The 21329-nt window shown below is 36.2% G+C and overlaps 1 protein-coding gene across 1 annotated transcript in view; it reads right to left on the bottom strand.

Annotated features, from left to right (window-relative positions):
- MEI4 (meiotic double-stranded break formation protein 4) overlaps positions 1–21329 on the bottom strand; it is a 290904-nt gene that overhangs the window by 215466 nt on the left and 54109 nt on the right. The window contains exon 2 of the mRNA XM_012520930.1: positions 7171–7706. Within this exon, the coding sequence (XP_012376384.1) occupies positions 7171–7706 (536 nt within the window). The remainder of the gene's footprint in view (positions 1–7170; positions 7707–21329) is intronic.

Genomic DNA, 21329 nt, shown 5'->3' with positions numbered 1-21329 from the left:
CCCGCCAAATCCACTAATCAGTAGGTAAAGTCGATACCACACTGTGTCTTCCTCCTGTTTTTATTGGTGGAAATGGAACTTTGAACTCCAACCACAGAATAGCTCCCGAAGTGGCTTGCATACCATGGGCACCGACATCCATGGCGTGGAATGCTCTACTCACGATTCCTCTGTGCAGATGGGTAGTCTCCTCCTTCCACACTCTCAAGGATGTTGGAGGATACTCCTCTGGTCTCCTGGGCCCTTCACACAGGTGCTTTAGGTAGCTCTGGGTGACCACCAACTGCCCTGTTTCACAAGCTGACTCCAGGAGCTCCTTACCCTGCCACCATCTTAGCTCCATCACAGCGCCCCCCACCATATTTTGAGGAGCAAGATTTTTATGCCATAGGAGCAAGCATTCACATGTTGTGGGGAAAATAGCATAGAGTATCTGGATAATCATATTGCACTGATGTGGACAGATTGTAGATATTACAAAAAATAAAAGTAAGAAACAGAAAAGAAAATAGCCATTTAACTATAGAAGTAATCCCTAATTACCATATAGCACAAAAACAGTATATCTTTCAGTGTCTGATAAATTTACAATGTTTTACCTTATTTTAAGAGTAAGTTATATAAACTTAATCTTCATATTTATGTCTTATTATTGGAGCATGAGTGGTGATTCTGGCATGATGATTTTGACAAATACATTAACAGAAGGTAATATTATCTATTCACTCATTAACTATGTACTTAGAGGCTATAATATGTTAAAGACTATTCTAAGTCCTTAATTCAGTTAACTTTAAGTGTAGGAGAATTGAAGGACTAAACAGTAAGTCACAGTAAGTCAAAATTATAAGAGAAGACCATCAGTAGAATGGATTAACATCCATACAATCTATCTTTGCACAAAAGAGAAAGCCTGAAAAAGATCAAACAGAGTAGTAGGTCCCCAAACCTGCCTCTGGCTAGCCTGTCAAGTCCAGACTGCATCTACCCTTAAAATACCTTGTTTTTCTGTAAGTTGATCTGAAGCAGTGTCCATTACCTGAAAACTCCCAGAAAACCTATTCCTTTCCAAGGCACAAATACTTATTTCTTTCCAAAGCACAGCCCGACTGGGAAAATAGTGCTTAAAATTTTGATGACCAGATATTCATAAATAATTTCAAACAGCTATCATGTCATCTCAAAAAAACTCAAAGGTCTTCATGAGGATAAAACATTCTAAAGTGTAAAGAATTCCTTCCATGAACAAGACCAAATATTGCTCTCTCACTACCATGTTCTTTTGCTGTCCACTTCTAAGTATTGAACTGAGGGGGGAGAAAAATAGCATTTTGACAGAGAAATCTGGATGATTCTCCTCCCTGAAAAACACAAACTATTAAAAAAATAAAAACTGAAAAAGACAGCTGTGGTAAAAATGTAATAACAAATCACTAGCTACAGAAAGGCGATCAAAAGGCTTGCTTGTCCTAAGGAAGCCCACTAAAAATATTCATTCAAATATAAAGAGCAAAAACTTTTAAAATAACATATAACTTTAAATATTATTCTGAATTGTTTTTGTTTTATTCCTATATCTAGAAAATCCTTAAAAAGCCACAATAAGCTATTAGAACAGACGAATTCAACAAAGTGGGGGGATACAAGATGAATATGAAAAAAATCAATAATGTTTCCATATACTACTAATGTGCAATCTTAGGAGGAAATCAGAAAAAAAAATTCACTTATAATAATGAGTAAAACAATCAAATATTTAGGAATAAACTTGCCAAAAAAATTAAGGACCTACATTCAGAAAACTATAAAACATTTCTAAAAGACAACAAAGAAGACTTAAATAAATGGATGGACATTCCATATTCATGGACTGGAAGGCTAAATACATAAAGATGGCAATTCTACCCAAACTGATTTACAGATTCAACACAATCACAATAAAAATACGAACAGCCTTTTTTGCAGAAATCAAAAAGCTAGTAATGAAATTTATTTGGAAAGCTAAGGGGTCCTGACTAGCCAAAAAAGTCTTTAAAAAGAAACACAAATTTGGAAGACTCCCACTTTCTGACTTTAATGCATATTACTTAGCTGTAGTGATTAAATAAACAAAAAACAAAAACCAGCATGGTACTTGCATAAGGACAGACAGATGGACTAAATCAAGAACTCAGAAACTGACCCTCATATCTACAGTTAAGTGTTTTTGACAAGGCTGTTAAGCCCAATCAGCTGGGTCAGAAGAATCCATTCAACAAATGGTGCTAGGAGAACTAGACAGCCATATCCAAAGAAGGAAAGGGGACCCCTATCTCACACCTTATTCAAAAATTAACTCAAAATGGATCAAGTACCTAAATATAAAAACAACTACCAAAAAACTCCTAGGAGAAAATATAAGAAAACATCTTCAATATCTTGTGATATGCAGTAGAGTCTTAAACCATAAACCCAAAGCATGAGCAACAAAAGAAAAAAAAAAGATAAATGAGACCTTCTCAAAATTCAATTCTTTTGTACCTAAAAGGACTTTGCCAAAAGGGTGAAAAGGCAGCTGACTCAATGGGAGAAAATATTTGGCAATCACATATCTGACAGGGGTGTAATATTGATGATATATAAGGAGATCATACAACGCAACAATAAAAAGACAAAATATCTAATTAAGAAATGGACAAAAGACTTGAAAAGACATCTGTCCAAAGAAGAAATACAAATGGTAAAGAAACACATGAAAAAATGTTCAACATCACTCGCAATTAGGGCAATGCAAATCAAAACTACAATGAGATATCAATGTAATTTGACCTATTACATTAGCCGCTATTAAGAAGTCAGAATACTATAAGTGTTGGAGAGGAAATGGAGAGGTAGGAAGGCTCATTCATTTCTGGTGGGAAGGTAAAGTGGTACTGCCACTGTGGAGGACAGTTAGCAGTTCCTAAGGAAGTTGAATATAGACTTGCCATGGGACCCAGCAATACCATTGCTAGGTATATACCCAGAAGAGCTGACAGCAGTGACACAAATAGCAATCTGTACACCAATATTCATAGCAGCATTATTCATGATAACCAAAAGCTGGAAAAAACCCAGGTGTCCATCAACTGATGAATGGATAAAGAAATTGTGGAAAATACACACAACTGAATATCATGCAGCACAAAGAAGAAATGAAGTCATGAAACATACGACAACATGGATGAACCTGGAGGACATTATGTTGAGTGAAGCAAGCCAGACACAAAAGGAAAAATACTGTATGACTGCCCTATTATGAACTAAATATATTATGTGAAATATATTTCACATAATATGAATATGGGTAGAATTGCATATATATATAAGACCATTTTTCTTTGAAGCTGAACAAATATAAAATAACATTACAAAATGTTAATATCAGATAAAATAATTTATATTAAGTAAAAGAGGCCAGACTAAGTACTACATATTATATGACTCCATTCATATAAAATGTAAATATAAATCAATTTATAAAGATGAAATTAGATTAGTGGTTATGTAGGGCTGAGGAAGGAATGCTAAGGGGTATGGAATGGTCTTTCTCTTTAAAGTAATGAAATTGTTCTAAAAGTTTTGAGATGATGAGTATACAACATTGTGATTATACTAAAAGCCATTGTTTATACCTTTTGGATAGATCATATGGTATGTGAATATATCTCAATAAAACTGTTTAATACACAAATAAATAACTGTGAAAGAACAGCCAGAAATAGCACAGCTAAGTACAGGAGGGGAAACACTGAAAGATTGACAGGTGAGGAATTTTCTTTGTTCATTTGTTTTATTATTATTGAAATAATGAAAATGCTTTAATAATGATTGAAATGATGACCATACAACTATGTGATTATACCAAATACCATTCACTGCAAACTCTGGATCAATTGTATACTTTATTAATATCTATCAATACAATTGATTTGTTTTAAAAGAACAAGGCCTTACCTACAACACAATTATTGAATCTTAAATGTAAACTATGTACTATAGTTAATAGTATAATTTTATTATATTGTTTCATAAATTGCTACAAAAATACCAACTAATCCAAAGTGTTAATAACAAGGAAAATTGGGGGGAGGGGGGTTGGTTTATGGGAATTGTGTTTTCTGCATGATTCTTTTGTAAACTTACAATTTCTCTAGTTTAAAAAAAAAAAATTTCCTGATCAGTGCAATGTATCACAATAACTCTAAAATGTCAATAGCCTTTTTAAGTTTCATTCATCCCTTTATCTTATGTTAAAATTTAAATAATTTGAATTCAAGGCTTTTATTTCCTCTTACAAAATATTATCTCATTAAGGTAATAACCCTTCTAATTTCTGAAATAGATAACATCCATTCCCATTATTCATTTGTTTAAATATGACTTTTTGTACTTTTAAGAGTAATTTTATATTTGGATTGGATATTCAGAGTTGACCTAATTCAACCAACAAATATTAAACACCAAGTAAGTATCAACATTGTGTTGAATACTGAGGATAAGAACTGAAGTAAGGCATGGTATAGGGCTTCAAGGGCCGTGGATTCTAGTGGAGGAGACAGACAAGTCAGTCAGTAACTCTTGTACAGTATGCTATGCATCATGACAAATTTATATGAGGGATACTCAATCAGCAAAAGAAAAGTAATAGGTTAGCAAAGTAGGAGGGAGGGCTTCGTGGAGGAGGCAATTCTAGAATTGAATTTGTAAGGACAGGTGGAACTAGTGAAATGGATGGCAAGGAATGTGAGAAGGGTGTTCTAGGCCAAAGAACTAACACGTACTAAGGAACGGAGGTGAAGATCAGAATAATATGTACTTGGAAAACAGCAAATAATTCTGTTTGGCTGCAGTGCTTAGGGCATGTTATAAATTGCACTGTGTTCCACAAAATGACGTTTGAGTCTGAATCCCAATCAGGTGGATGTGACTTATTTGTAAACAGGGCATTTGAAGATGCCATTAATTAAGATGAGGTCAAACTGCATAGAGTGATCCCTAATCCAACATGACTGATGTCCATATAAGGAGAGGAAATTTGGACACAGACAGCAAAACAGAAGCAGAGACATCCATGTGTCAGAAGAAGAGATGAGTTATATCACAAGCTAAAGAACATCATGGATTGCCAGTCACCCATCAATCAGCAGCAAGGGGAGAGGCATGGAATGGATTTTTCCCTTTAAGAGGAAACGTGGCCCTGCCTACACCTTGATACTGGACTTCTGCCTTCAAATGCAAAGACATTAAATACCAAAAGTAAACAAGCACACAGGCCAGTGAGCAAGGTGTCATACTGGGGCCTGCAAAGAAAAGAGAGCTCAACTCCTGAATTAAGTCAAAATGACTTCCCAGGACAACTACAGCAAGCCTACAGCAGATTCCCACAAGCAATCTGACTTCAAGACACATATCTTCTATATTAATAAAGAATACCATTGTAAATTCTACCTTCAGATCCATATTAATCATTATTCTCAAATATAGTACACAAATAGGACTGATATAATTCCTATATTATTTATTATTTAATAAGTGCAATGGAAAATGCCTAAAATATCACAAAAATAAATAGGATTTATCCAAATCCAATTAAGCACAAGTAACCCCTTTATCCTAAACTTAATAATTTCAACCAAACAAATGTCAAGGAATTATTCAAAAACAATATCTGAATTACATCATGGAGTCCACAAAATTCCAATCAACCCTCTACTCCTTCAATACATACAGCCCTAACAAATAACTAATGTTCATAATGGTGACCTCAAGATTTTGAGAGACTCTAAGTCCTCACTGATCATTAAAGCAAATCTAAGTTATAGTCAGAGTAATTTTAGTACTAAATATATTGAGAATGGGGAAATTCAAATCATGTAAAATATATTTTAAGTCATTTGAAGAAAGCAAAATATACACAAAAGGAAAATGACTACGTAAAATCAAGTATTTGAAATATTTAATGATATTTAAGAAACTGATTATATATCTCATATACCACTATAGAAAATCTGGTTTTGAATTCCTGATTGATCATGTAGACAGACAATTCAATATATTTCACAAATGTCAAAAGCATAATTATAAAGTCCTCTATATTGATTAAATCACATCTTACCACAAAGGAAAGAACAAAAGTACATTCAACAAATTAGGTTATCAGTTCAAGTTCTGTCAGAGTGCTGAATATTTCAGATAAAGCCTATACTGAACAAAAGGTTAAACATTATATCATGATTCTGAAGACAAACACTTAACAATAGTATATCAAAAGAAACAATGACCAATAACCCTTTCCTACAGTGAAATATAGTAAATAATTTACACAGACCTTTTAGTCTCCTCTGATACATTTACCAGTCAATTAAAAAGGATTAAAATGGAAAGGCATTTGGAGTTTCCCAAACAAAGGGACAGATAGTGAAGAAAATACAAAGTAATGTAAAAAGGAAAATCTCTTTGTCTCAAGAGCCAAAAACCAAAACCACCTCAGGTTATCTCAATGCTAATTGTTAAAAAAAGAATACTTGAGTCAACAGTTCTAAGCAATTTTAAAAAAATAAAAGAAGAAACATCATAATGCCTCATAATATGCCTCTCAGCCAATTTAGTCAATTAATCCACATAACATTTGCAGTGTCCATAGTGCGTTACAAGGAAAATTCCAAAAGAATAGGAAAATATTTGCCCTCAAGGCATTTGCTCATCAAGATAAGAAATGAACAAATTCATTGCAGTATAAGTAAAACAGTCTGAGTCATATAACACACAGAAATAACAGATCAGGAAACCATCAATATTACTGTTTTTTTTTTCAAGTATTGAGATGTTATTGAACAGGGAGTAAATGTAGGCAAAAAAAAAAAAAAACATAATAGAGAAGAAACCAAGAATACTTATAAAAATATGGAAAATAACAAAGTAGAGAGAAACACATGCCTGAAACAGAAACAATTTATGTGGAAAACAGTGCTATAGCAATCAGAGCCAGAAAGTGAAGACATGACAATAAAAGAGCCAAAAATGGCTACAAAAGAACATTCCATTCTTTGAGCTGCAAGACTAAAGGAGAGCAATAGAAATTTTCTAAAGGGAATGTTGACTAATATTATTGACATCTTATTTCATGAATTGGAGAGATTTAATACTTACCCGATTAATATGGTTGTTCCTTAAAATAACATGTAGTAGGATTTTCTCAAATTCTTCCAACTTCTTAGCACACTTTTTAAGAATATGATTAGATAAGTTATAATCATTCATCACTTTAGCTAAAGTACAAACAGCTTCTGTCCAAAAGTTTGAAAAAGGAAGTTTGGGATTACTGTAAAAAGTGATCAGGCCATCCAGCAACTGAAAAACAGAATCAGATACCGTGGAATAGTCATTTTCAAACTGGTTTAAGTCTGTTTTAAAACTACTCGATTCTGTCAAGTTCCTCAGTTCAAGTAGATGTTGCAAGAATTGCATATGAGAAGACAGAGGATTTTCTGGTAGGGCACTATGTCTTTTTACAGTAGACAGTGGTAGAAAGGGTGTGAGGGTACAGGTTTCCATAAATTGCTGGGACATCTCTGAAGGTTCAATTCTCTGTTCACTTGATAAGACACACCCAGAATCTTCAAGTAGAGTTGATGTGTTTTCAGAGCTTCTCGGTTGCTGAGTTTGAAACTGGGTAGCTGGGTTTCCTGAAACAGAAGGAATAGAAGGGTTATGTTTCTGTATCTAAAAGTTCTTTATATGAAAAACCAGATATTGATCTCTTTTCAATTTAAATAACTAAATGAGGCATGGAAATAAACATTTTTATGGAAATAAACATTTTAAAAGCAGTAGTAAAAACTGAATGGCACAAAAACTGTCCAAGAAACCACATGGGCAGAAAGTAGAAAACATCTTTATCTTCACTGGTAGGAAGTAATGGTATTTTGCCCGTGTGTTTTCAGGTTACTATCTCTCTTTCATCCATATGTACATCCAGTTTCTTCTCCACAAGACATAGTCTGATGGTCAACTATGTGCCAAGTTTAAAGGATACAGAAGAGAAAGCATTAAGATCATACTTGAAGGAGGTCACAATCTGGTACAAAATTACAAAGTAATAAAGAATATACAGAGACAGAGATCTGCACAGGGGATAACAAAATAGGAGGACCTATTACCACCCCTGTGTGGCTGGACTGGTACATTCTGGAAGAGGAAATGCTGGCATCAACTTTTAAAGCACAAGGAAGAGTACAAAGTCCAAAGTTTGGGGGATTAAGAAAGGCCAAGATCATTCCACACATCAAGGGAGTAAAAGAAGTATGGTGTATACAAAGACCCATAAGTAGTTTAATGTTGCATTAGTAGAAAGTATAAGGCAAAAGACTGAAATCCAGGTAATCAAAGATCTTAAAGGACGTATTAAGTATCTCAAAATTTATCCTGCAGGTTGTACAGTGAGTGTGCTTCAAACTTAAGGTGAACTTGTTTGAAAAAATTATACATACAACACATACATAATACACAAATATCAATATATATAAACAAGTCATATATTTTCATGTATTTTATTTATAATTTTATACATATTTATATCTAAATTGAAATATAAACATAGTTATAGATATAAGTCATAGATCCCGGACAACCTTAGAATCATCTACCTTTAGTGAAAAATACTGCATTAAGAGTTAAACCTGGTAACATGAAGTCATTATTTAACACAGATGTCATCATAAACACAAAAACTTTGTGTTTTTAAATGATTCTCAGTAAGACAAACATATAAACTTGAAAAATTCTCAATGATCTTTCTGAATAACATGCATACATACATGGAATTAAGTCTGAAAAGTATTGGTGTCAGCAATGGCGGAAGAGTTGAGGCACTAAAAAGTATAACACAGAAAAGTGACATGATATTATTTTCATTTGTTAGATCATTCTGCAACATGGGCAGATTTGAAGGGAACATGGTGAGACATTGGGAAATCAGTTAAGAGTTCTCTCTGTTAGTTCTAAAATCAAATAATTAGAGAACCAAGCAATTACAATGAAAGGGAAAGGAAGGGACTGATCTGAAAAATACAAAATACGATATGGAAGCCAGGTACTGACTGGATGTAGGCAATAAAATAGCAGTAGGAATAAACACAGCTCACATCTCTAATGCAAGTTTTGGGGTAGATGATGGTACTACTAACAGAAATAGTAAAAACAGAGAAGAACTGGTTTAGGGGAAACAAGTAGGAGTTCAGTTGCTTTGAAGCCACCAGGGGAAATCCAGGCAGAGATGCTTCCCTGGAAATTCATCACAAGAGCCTAAGGTTGGGAAAAAGATCTAAGCTGAAAATATATTTTAGAAACCAAGAGTATGTACGCAGCATTTGAAATAATGAAAATGGTTCTGATCAGTTGGGGACATAATGGGCAGTGAGAAGAATAGAAGCTCAAAGAGGGATACTCAGACATATCAATATTTAAGGGCTGAGTGGAAGAATAGTCATTAAGGAGACAGAGAAGGAACAATTGAAGAGGTAAAAGAAGAATTAAAATAGAAATAGACCTTCACATCTAGAGTCAATTGATTTTTGATAAGGCTGTTAAGCCCATCCAGCTGGAACAGAACAGTTTATTCAACAAATGGTGCTGGGAAAACTGGATAGCCATATCCAAAAGAAAGAAGAGACCCCTATCTCACAACACATACAAAAATTAACTCAAAATGATCAATAACCTAAATATAAAAACAACAACCATAAAACTCCTAGAAGAAAATGTAAGAAAACATCTTCAAGATTTTCTTAAACCATACACAGAAAGCACAAGCAACAAAAGAAAAAATAGATAAATGGGACCTCCTCAAAATTCAACATGTATGAACCTCAAAGGACTTTGTTTAAAGGGTGAAAGGCAGCCAACTCAATGGGACAAAATATTCTGCAATCATATATCCAATAAGGGTTTACTACCCATAATTATACAAAGAGATCACACACCTCAACAATAAAAAGACAAACTACCTGATTAAAAAATGGGCAAAAGACTCAAAAAAAAAACCCACAGTTTTCCAAAGAAGAAACACAAATAGCAAAGAAACACATGAAAAAATGTCCAGTGTTGCTAGCAATTTGGGAAATGCAACGGTGCTCACAGATGTATTCACCAAATGCAATGAATGTCTTATGATGATGGAGGATATTGTTGTTATGGGGGGAGGAGTGGGATGAGAGGGATGAGGGGTATATGGGGATCTCATTTTTTAACGTAATATTTAAAAAAATAAGGACCAAAAAAACTACAATGAGATACCATTTCACCAATGGCTGCTATTAAAAAGTTAAAAAACTGTAAATATTGGAGAGGATTCACTGTTGGTGGGAATGTAGAATGGTTCTCCCACTGTGGAGGACTCTGGAAGTTTCTGAAGAATCTGAATATAGATTTGACTTGTGACCTGGCAATACCATTACTACGTATATGCCCAGAAGAACTCAGAGCATAGATGTGAACAGACATCTGCACATCAGTGTTCACAGAGGCATTATTCATGATTGCCAAAAGTTGGAAACAACCCAGGCATCCATCAACTGATGAATGAATAAACAAATTGTGGTGTATATACACAATGGACTAGTATGCAGCAGTAAAGCAGTAAGAAGAAATGAAGTTGTGAAGCATATGACAACATGGATGAACCTGGAGGACATTATGTTGAGTGAAGCAAGCCAGACACAAAAGGACAAATACTGCACGACTGAGCAGAGTCTAAGAGACAGATAAAGTAGATACAACCCCAGGTATTGATTCTTTTGAGGGACAAAGAGACCCATGGGTTCTATGGTCATGGCAGATGGGGTTCACTGCCATGTCAGATGGCCCTTCTTTGGAGCTGGTGTTTCTGCGTGATGGAACTGGACTCAGATGGGATCTCTTTTCACAAGAAATTCATGCTACTTTACTGGAATTGTAGTTGGTGTTGGGGTTTAAGATATATTTAGGGGATTTGAATCTCTGGACTGACAATATGATAGCCAGGCCCTGAGCCTCAACAGACTTCAGCTCCTACACTCTGATTTACTGGACTTACCCCACTCAGCTAACATGGAGTTGAAGAAGGTCAACCACCACACCATGGAGCCAAGAGTGCCTACAACTGAAAGCAGGAGGATTGCATCCAGTATCCATGTGGAATCTAAGCCCCCACTTGACATAGAAGTGCAATGGACACAACCAATCCAATGTCCACAGAGAAAATGTGGCATTGGTGTGGGAAGGGTGGCCATGGTGGCTGCTGGGTGCGGGGAATGGGAGGAAGAGATGAGATGAGGAGGCATTTTCAGGACTTGGAGTTGTCCTGGGTGGTGCTTCACGGACAACTACGGGACATTGTAGATCCCCCCCAGGGCCCACTGATGATGGAATGTTGGAGAGTGTGGGCTATGATGTGGACCATTGACTATGGGGTGCAGCGATACCCAGAGATGTACTTACCAGGTGCAATGGATGTGTCATGATGATGGGAGAGAGTGTTGCTGTGGGGAGAGTGGGGGGTGGGGGCGGTGGGGTTGAATGGGACCTCATATTTTTTGAATGTAATATTAAAAAAAATAAATAAAAGAAAAAGAAAAAGAAAATAGTGGAAAAGGAAAAAAAAATGTATTTGCTATTATGAACTAAATATAGTATGTAAACTCTGAAATTAATAATTAGAATATAGGCCACCATAAAATAGAAGGAGTGTAGAGAATAGAAAATTGATGGTTAATCTGTGCAGAATTGGTTAAAAGGTTGTTTGTAAATCTTTGGAAATGAATGGAAATGATGAGAGGACATCATGCTGTTTGTGACTGGCAGAGCTAAAGATGGGTACACCTGGGCTTGAATGGAAAGCCTAAGGGCATGTGTATTACTAGAAGGAAAGCTAAAAAATATAACAAGGGACTGAATAACATGGTGAAACCTCATGTAAAATACGAATATGGGTGACATTGCATATATAAGACTGGTTTTACAAACTATAAATACAAATAAAGCAGCAAGAAGAAAACAGAATAGCAGCTATGTACAGCAGGGGAAGCAGAAAGATTAAGAGGTGATGAGTTATTTGTTTGTATGTCTGTTTTCTGTTTTTAAGTATTTTTATTATTACTAGAATATTGAAAATGCTCTAAGGTTTGAGGTAATGAATGCACAACTATGTGATTATACCAAATACCACCGACTGGACACTTTAGATGGACTTATGATTTATTAATATGTATCAATAAAATTTGATCTGTTAAAAAAATAGGATGCTGTCATGCCAGTCAATTAAATAGTTTCAAGAAGAATTACATGCAGCAGAGAAATCTAACAAAATTAAAAATCGAAAAAAAAAATCTGTTGGAATTGCCCATTAGAAAACCACCCATGGTCTTATCCATATCAATTTTGGTCAGTCAGGAAGGTAGACAGAGTCCAGAATGCAATGAACTTCGGAGCAAATGGAGGGGCGGACTTGGCCCAGTGTCCGTGCAGTGCTGATGCACGCAAGGAGTGCCCTGCCACGCAGGAGTGTCCCCTGCGTGGGGGATCCCCACGCACAAGGAGTGTGCCCCGTAAGGAGAGCCGCCCAGCGCGAAAGAAAGTGCAGCCTGCCCAGGAATGGCACTGCCCACATGGAGAGCTGACACAGCAAGATGACGCAACAAAAAGAAATACAGATTCCTGTGCCGCTGACAACAACAGAAGCAGACAAAGAAAAACATGCAGCAAATAGACACAGAGAACAGACAACTGGGATGGGACGGGGGAAGAGGAGAGAAATAAATCTTAAAAAAAAAAAAAAGCGAATGAATAGAAATAAATAAAGGCCAGTTTTTCTGAAGACTTGGATCCAAGGAGTATAACATGGACAGTAACTACAGACAAATGTGACGACAAATTGGGAGAAAACCAAATAATTATAATCTAAGAAAGAAAAATAACAATGAGGAAGCAGAGACTGGAAATATGAGAGAAAATAGGAATGACAGGTAGAGAATGGCCCTAGCAAAGGAAGAAGGAGCCAGAGCCAAAGATCTAAGTGAATAGGTTATGCTTAGTGATGCAGATGATTTTTCCTGAGACTGACGGAAATAGGATAAGAATGTATAGAGATATAGAAAACCATCCCTAGTTCATATTTTCCTGAAGTTGGAGAAAAGGTGGGAACAGCAGGACACCAGTTGAACAGGACATGAGAAGAATGGTCAAAGTGATACCTCCTACCCTCTAAATACTGGAGATCTAATTGGGTACTCTTTTGTCCTTCAGCAAAATTGGAAGTTGGCCGTTAGACAGTAAAAGGTAGAATCAGAGGATGGAGCTTTGATTTTAGAGTCCATTTATTTAAAAAGTGCCTACTATAACCATTATAATGTGCAGATATGTGCTTGCTAATTATTAACTGCAATATCTGTACTCAAGCTAGGGAGATAATGTAGAAAGTTCACAAACGTGATAGCAATGAACTATCAGCAAAAGATTTTTCTCCACGAGGCTATTTCTATCCTAAAACAGATACACAGCCTTCTCATTTTAAGCCAAAAGGGCACTTTTTTTCTTATGGGCAAAGACAAACATTTGAAATTACTTCCTTTAAAGACATACATCTCATACTTCACACACAAAGAAGGAGATAATTATTCAGGTAATTTATATTTTTCTTTCATGGAATTCAAAACAATTCTCCACTAGAAAGCAAACACACAAATAGTTCATTAATCTATTCAATTTTCCATCAACGTAAGTTGAATTTCATGGGTGATGATTTCAGGAAAGACTCATGAAATGAATTACTTTTACTACTAAGTTTGGAAATAAAGAAGTTATTTCTTGTCTCTGCTTTTCACTCCACATTGGTGTGCTTTTTGACAAGTCACAGCGACTCCTCCTCATCTCCTTCATGCTCTGAAAGGTACAAACTTGAAAGGAATAGTCCTACGTATGTGTGCTGTGAAGGCAGAAATACCCAACACTGACCACCACTCTTCCTAGCTGCTTTGTTGCTGTTTCCTCAGAAGAAAATGATGAGAGCATTATGTTGGATATGTCAGTTTGGATAAACATGCATAGCGGACTCTCTTCTAGGTATGCTAAAGAAATACATTAACTCCACAAAAGAGGACCATGCTGACATTTTACATAACATAGCTTATAGTATTAAACTCCTTAAAATATCTTGCTGAATAAAAGAATATTATATTCATATTTCACTTTACAATGTAGTTTCACAGAATAATTCAATTGATGTTAACAACAACCCTGGAAGGTATGTTATTATCTATTATCCCTACTTTACTAATAAGAAAATATAGGTTCAACATGTTGAAAAGTTCTGAGAAAAGTCACATGGTGAGCAAATGAAACCAGTTCTTCAGTTCCAAGTCCAATCACCTTCTATAACAGCAAAGATAATATTACAACTTTCTATACACTTTCACGTTTGTACTCTTCAATTTCTATTATACATTACCTAATTGTTTATAAGCTCCTTTAGGCCAGAGGCCCTGTCTCTTGTCATTTCTGTGGTCCTCTAAACCCTCTGCAGTATCTCTGAAGAAGATACCTCCTAAGGAGACATGCATCCTACTGAAATCTGCTGCTGGCTCTGACAGACTGTCTTTCATTCTTTAATATTCATAATATGCCAAGGTGAAACTCCTTGGCAACTTAGAATACCATGACAGGTAGGTAGGTAGGTAGGTAGGTAGGTAGGTAGGTAGGTAGGTAGGTAGGTAGATAGATAGATAGATAGACAGATAGACAGATAGATAGACAGACAGACTAGGGTTATTGTAATAATCACTTAAAATGTTTCAGAAAACTAACAAAAAGCCAATGACATCCTTTTGCAGTATAATCAGTAACGAATTCATTTCTATATTTGGCTTAAACACTAGAGACTTAGGAGACCACAAACAGGATTTCCATCAGAAACCACCATTTCCATAGTAGAAACCACTCACTGCCTAATAAAGTAAATAATATAGGTAAATGTAACTATAATAGATGTCACCATATGCAAAAGACAATTTTTTAAAAAAACAGCTTTCTCAGAGTTAAATATTATCAGTTATAAGAGGTATTAACTGGTTATAATATCTGACAATTGTCATAAATAAAATATTTATTAATAAAACAGGATTTTTCAATATCCATTCTTGTTCGAACAACAAATAGCATAGAAATAAACAGTAACATACCCCTTCCTATTTAAATGAATCTTCCATAATTTCAGACTTTACTCATTTCTCAACTTTTCTCAACAGAAATTTCAAAACATGACTAGCAAAGCATCATACTCAGAGGGAAGAAGAGAAAATGAAGACATGCTACTGCAAAACTCTGAAATTCATGTTTTTTCAGGAGGGTCTTAGGTAAAGCAGATGTCAAATAAGGCTTTTCTCTTCAATTATAATTTGGATGAAGGTACTGACTACTGCCAATTTCTCTGCAAGTCATTGGATATAATGGACCTAACATATTTGTCATTAGACTTAAAGAGACAATAATCTACACCCATACACCAAATAAGCACAGTCTGGCAAATAATGATAAATATTACCTACTGTTATTAAATAATTATAGAAGAATTATAGATATCAGGGACCTAAATTATTCTCAAGTGTGATATAACATACAAGAGTACATGAAATAAGATATCAATTGAAATCATAACATGAATAAAAACTCTAAAATATCCTATGTTCTATTTCACACACTGAATCCCAAAGACTCTTGGACTTCCCTGAGCCTTTAACCCTTCCATTTTCTTTCTTAACTTCACTTATAGTTCAGAGTAGATCTCAACATTCTCAACTCAGCAGACAAGATACCCTTCTGCGACACATCTTGCCTCAGAAATACCTACCTCTGGATCAATTGTACATATATTTTCTGCTACCCAAAAATATCTGCATTTCCATCCATTTTTTTAATAAACCTTATTTTTAAAGAGGTTTTAGATTATAGAACTTACATCAAAAATATTATTTTTTACTTTTATTTTAGTTTTTCTAAATTATTATGTATTTTATTTCTAGTCTTTAAACCTATCATTGCAATTTCATTTTCCTATTAGCTCAATTTGGCAATATATTAGGCTTCATTTTTGGAGAAATTTTGGATCACAGAGGAGTTCAACTATGGCAGGGGAGGAGCAATGCTGTGGGGTGTCATTGGTGGGGGATGCATGGGAGGGAGGGAGTTCTCCAGGGTATGCATATAGGGTATACAGATATGTTCAGATGTTCATTGGGTATTGACATAGTGGGTAGAATTTCACATGACAACTGAGAGAGTGCTGAGTTCCCATCCTGGGAGGCTCTGTCACATTCTCCAACAGAACAGCAACAATCCCCCAAGTGAAAGGGCAATGACCAGTGAGGAAGGATGGTTCAATGATGGGCCCTTGATACTGATGACTATGTTTATGAAACTGTTGCACTTGAAATTTCAACTTGGCCTAGAGCTACAGGGTGCCTAAGAGTTACCTCCTGAAAGCCTCCATGTTGCTCAAATGTGGCCACTCTCTAAGCCAAACTCAGCATATAAACGCATTACCTTCCTGCCACAATAGGATATGACTCCTGGGGATGAGCCTCCCTGGCACCAAGGGATTACTACCACGCACCAGCTGGTGATGCAACTAGAAAAAGACCTTAAATGAAAGGGGGAAATAATAAAGACAAATGAGTTTATATGGCTAGATGACTTCAAAATGAGTCAGGAGGTCATCAGAGGAATTGCACTTATGCACGTCTCATCAGGATCTCCAAGACAGCCAAAGTAGATACAACCCCAGGTAGTGGTGCTCCTGAGGGCTACAGAGACACCCAGATCCTACAGTCATGGCAGATAATTCTGCAGTTCGGTGCCTGCCATTGGGACTTACTTTGGAATTTGTGCTCCTGAGTGTGATGGAGTTGGACTCAGATGTGACTTCTGTCCACATGCCTCTTCTTTCACTTTTACTGAAAATGTGGTTGGTGCTGGGGTTGGTGTATGCTAAGGAGATTTGAGTCTCTGGACTGCCCATGTGCCAGCTGGGCCCTGATCCTCAGCATAGTTGTCACACCCACTCTCCAGTTCAGTGGACTTACCCAGGTCAGCTAACAAGGAGGTGAGGATGGTCAACCACCACACCAAGGAACTGACAGAGTCTACAACTGCAAGCAGGAGAATTCCATCCATCAGCCATGTGGGATCTAAGTCCCCTCTCAATTTAGAGGTGGCATGGGCATCGCCATCCTATGGTCCTCAGGATGGAGGAATAAAATCTGGATTAGAGAGGATTTACTGGTATTCTATTATAGAATCATTACGACTCTAGCAAATGGAAGAAGTTATATCACTGGTGTGGAGACAGTGGCCACGGGAGTTGCTGAAGGCAGGCAAAGGGAAAAAGAGGTGTGATATGGGGGCATTTTCGGGACTTGGAGTTGTCCTGAATAATATTGCAGGGACAGATGCAGGACATTATATATCCCGCCTTAACCCACTGAATGGACTAGGAGAGAATATAAACTACAAGGTAAACTATAGTCCATGCTGTGTAGTAGTGCTCCAAAATGTATTCATCAAATGCAATGAGTGTACCACATTAATGAAACAAGTTGTTGATGTGGGAGGAGTTAGGGGTGTGGGGAGTGGGGGAAAAAAAGAAAATATAAGGGATTCCCATATACCGCATACCCTCATCACCCTATATCTTCTCCTATTAGTAACATCTCAAAATGTGATACATTTGTTAAAATTGAGAATATTGAAGCATTGCTACTAACCAAGGTCTATAGTTTACACTTATTTCCATTGCCCTAAAAATACCCTATGTTCCATTTATTATTCCTTCCCTCTCCCCTCAGAACATCTGGTAACCACTATCTTTATATGAATGTTACTTATTCTTCCATTACTACGATATTAATATGTTTACTTTGTCCATGGCTGCATTCCCCCCTTATATTTGTTCATTCTTCAACCTCGAGGATTTGGGAATGATAATGCCAGCTATACCTCAGATTGAGAGGAGACTTAGATCTTATGGTACAGATGGAAGGATCCATTTTGCTTGCAGTTTCAGATACACTATGTTTTTGGGGATGGAGGTTGTCCATCATCATTCTGTTGTCCTGGGCAAGTCCAATGAACTGTAGAGTAGGTGTTGGTCACAGCTCTTCTGAGATTCAGGACTCAACTGGTATATGAACAGAGTGAACATTTAAGTTTCCAGTACATATATATAATGGGTATAGTGCTAGTTATAGACTCAAATAAAAGGGATAGAAGACTTGTGTAAGGAAATTATAAATGAGTCTAAGTATGTTACATCGGTGAAATAAGTTGTTATATATTCCAAGGTAAGGCCCACCAACAAAGTGCTGATTACAAGGGGTTGTAGGCCTTGGCTATATTGTTTGGATGGCTCAATGGACAAATAGGGATGGAACACCCCTATCTGAGGCTTTGTTTACAGTGCCACTTAGTGAGATCTGCCTGAAAAATGCCAAAGTGTAACTCTAGAATGACTTCCCAACTCATTTTTAAATTTCTTAACTGTAAAAACTATTTTCTATTTAATGTTTTCCCATTTTGGTCAAGGCCATTTTCCAAATACAATGTTCACTCGTGCCTCATATTAATCTCTCAGTGCCTGGGAGGCTCATCCCCAAGAAACATGTCCTTTGTTGGGGGAAGGTAGTGCATTTACTTGCTCAGTTTGGCTTAGAGAAAGGCCATATTTGATTAATAAAGGGGTTTTCAGGAGGTAAACTTAGGCAGTAGTTATTATTTGTTTGGCTAAGTTTCAACTGTACAAGAACAAAGTTCATAGTTACATGCATTAATACTTGGCATATTGGTCTGTTTTTTTATATTAGACACTGTTTATATACTCAAGAGATTCCTGCCCCTCTATTTGAGAATTTAGCAGGACTCCCCAGGATGAGAGTTTAATATTTTTTTATCTATTGTGTAAGTCTTCACCCACTAAGATAATATCCTATGACAAGATGTATACCGTGTTCTATAGAACCCTGCCCCAGATACACCCTTACCCACACATCCGCCCCCACCAATACCCCACACCAGTGACCCTCCACCCCTGCCATATATGCCAAGAGAACATTCCTGCAATTGTATTTTCAACCCACAGAACTCCAGCATCCCAGAGTCCACCTGTTTCTTACTCCAGTCCTCCCAAGATGCACAGATAGCAAAACACACCTTCCCAACAGTATCACCTTCACACTCCAGCACTGTCGACCTCACTCACATCCCTGCACCACCATCACCCCCATCCACTGCCAAACCACCCCTTTCCACCTTATTGTAGGTTCCACCAAGATTAAGCATAGGCTCACCACTCTTGTAGTCCCTTTAAATCTCCTGGTAACCTATCTTCCAAACTCTATTTCTGTGAGTCTGATAAATATTCTTAATTCATATCAGTGAACTGGTAACTGGCTTACTTCACTAAACATAAGGTCTTCAAATTCATCCATGTTGTCACATTTGTCTTTACTTCATTCCTTCTTACAGGTGAGTAATAATCCACAGTTTGTTTATCCATTCATCTGTTGATGGACACTTGGGTTGCTTACAACTTCTGGCAATAGTGAATAATGCTGCTGTGAACATTAGTGTTCATGTATCAGTTGTTTCCCTGCCTTCAACTGTTCTGGGTATATACCTAAGAGTGGGATTGAGGGATCATATGGCAATTCTATAGTTAGCTTCCTGAAAAATCATCAAGCATCCTCCACAATGGCTGCACCATTCTACATTCCCATCAGCAGATGAGTGTTCCCATTCCTTCACATTCTCTTCAACACCTGTAGTTCGTTTTTAAATAGCAGTCAGTCTAATAGGTGTAAGATGATATCTCATTGTAGTTGTGATTTGCATTTCCATAATAGCTAGTGATGTTGAGCATCTTTTATGTGCTTTTTAGCCATTTGTTTTTCTTCTCTGGAAAGTGTCTATTCAAATTTCTTGCCCACTTTTTAAATGGGCTGTTTGTCATTTTATGTTCAAGACATAAGATTTCTTTATATATGCTGAATATGAGAACTTTATTGGATAAGGGGTTCCCAAATATATTCTCCCACTTAGTAGGCAGCCTTTTCACTATATTGACAAGTACCTTTGAAGCACAAAAGTTTTTAATTTTGAGGAAGTCCCATTTTTCTATTTTTTTCTTTTATTGCTTGCACTTTGGTAGTAAAGTTTATGAAACCATTTACAATTACAAGATCTTGTAGATACTCTCTTATTTTATCTTCTAGGAGTTTTATTGTCTTAGCGCATATATTGAGATATTTGATCCACCTTGAGTGAATTTTTCATTAGGTGTCAGGAGGTGATCCTCTTTCATTCTTTTGGATATGGATATCCAGTTCTCTAAGCACCACTAGTGGAAGAGACTATGCTGTCCCAGTTTATTGGACTTGGTTGCCTTGTCAAATATCAATCGGCAAGTATGCATGGGTCTATATCAGAAATCTCAGTTTTGTTACGTTGGTCAATATTTCTATGCTTGTGCCAATACCATGCAGTTTTGACCACTGTAGTTTTGTAGTATATTTACAGTCACATAGCATAATTTCTCCATTTCATTTTTCCTTTTCAAGATGTTTTGGCTATCCAGGGCCCACACCCTTCCAGATAAATTTGCTAATTGACTTTTCCAGTTCAGAAAAAAATGCTGTTGGAATTTTTATTGGGATTGCATTGAATCTGTAAATCAGTTTGTGTAGGATAGACATTTTAATGATATTTAGTCTTCAAATCCATGAACATGGAATATTCTTCCATTTATTTACATCTTGATTTCCTTTAATAATACTGAGTAGTTTTCTGTGTACAAGTTCTTTAATCCTTAAATTTATTCCTAGATATTTGATTATTTTAGTTGCTATTGTAAATGGATTTTTTTCTTGATTTTCTCCTCAGATTGCTCATTACTGTAGAGAAAAGCTACTTACCCTAGCATGTTGATCTAATATCCCACCACTTTACTGAACTCATTTATCAGCTCTAGACACTTTTCTGTAAATTTTCAGGAATTTCTATGTCTGTGATCATGTCATTTGCAAATAATGAAAGTTACTTCTTCCTTTCCAATTTGGATGCCTTTTATTTCTTTTTCTTGCCTAAGTGCTGGAGCAAGTACTTCTAACACAATGTTAAAAAATAGCGGTGACAGTGGGAATCCGTGTCTTGTTCCAGATCTTAGAGGAAAAGCATTTCATCATTGAGTATGATGTTAGCTGTAGGTTTTTCATATACGCCCTTCATCATCA

Source organism: Dasypus novemcinctus, chromosome 11 (assembly GCF_030445035.2).
Source record: "Dasypus novemcinctus isolate mDasNov1 chromosome 11, mDasNov1.1.hap2, whole genome shotgun sequence".
Taxonomy (NCBI): domain Eukaryota; kingdom Metazoa; phylum Chordata; class Mammalia; order Cingulata; family Dasypodidae; genus Dasypus; species Dasypus novemcinctus.
Note: the sequence above shows the minus strand (reverse complement) of the source record. Positions and strands in the feature narration are given on the sequence as shown.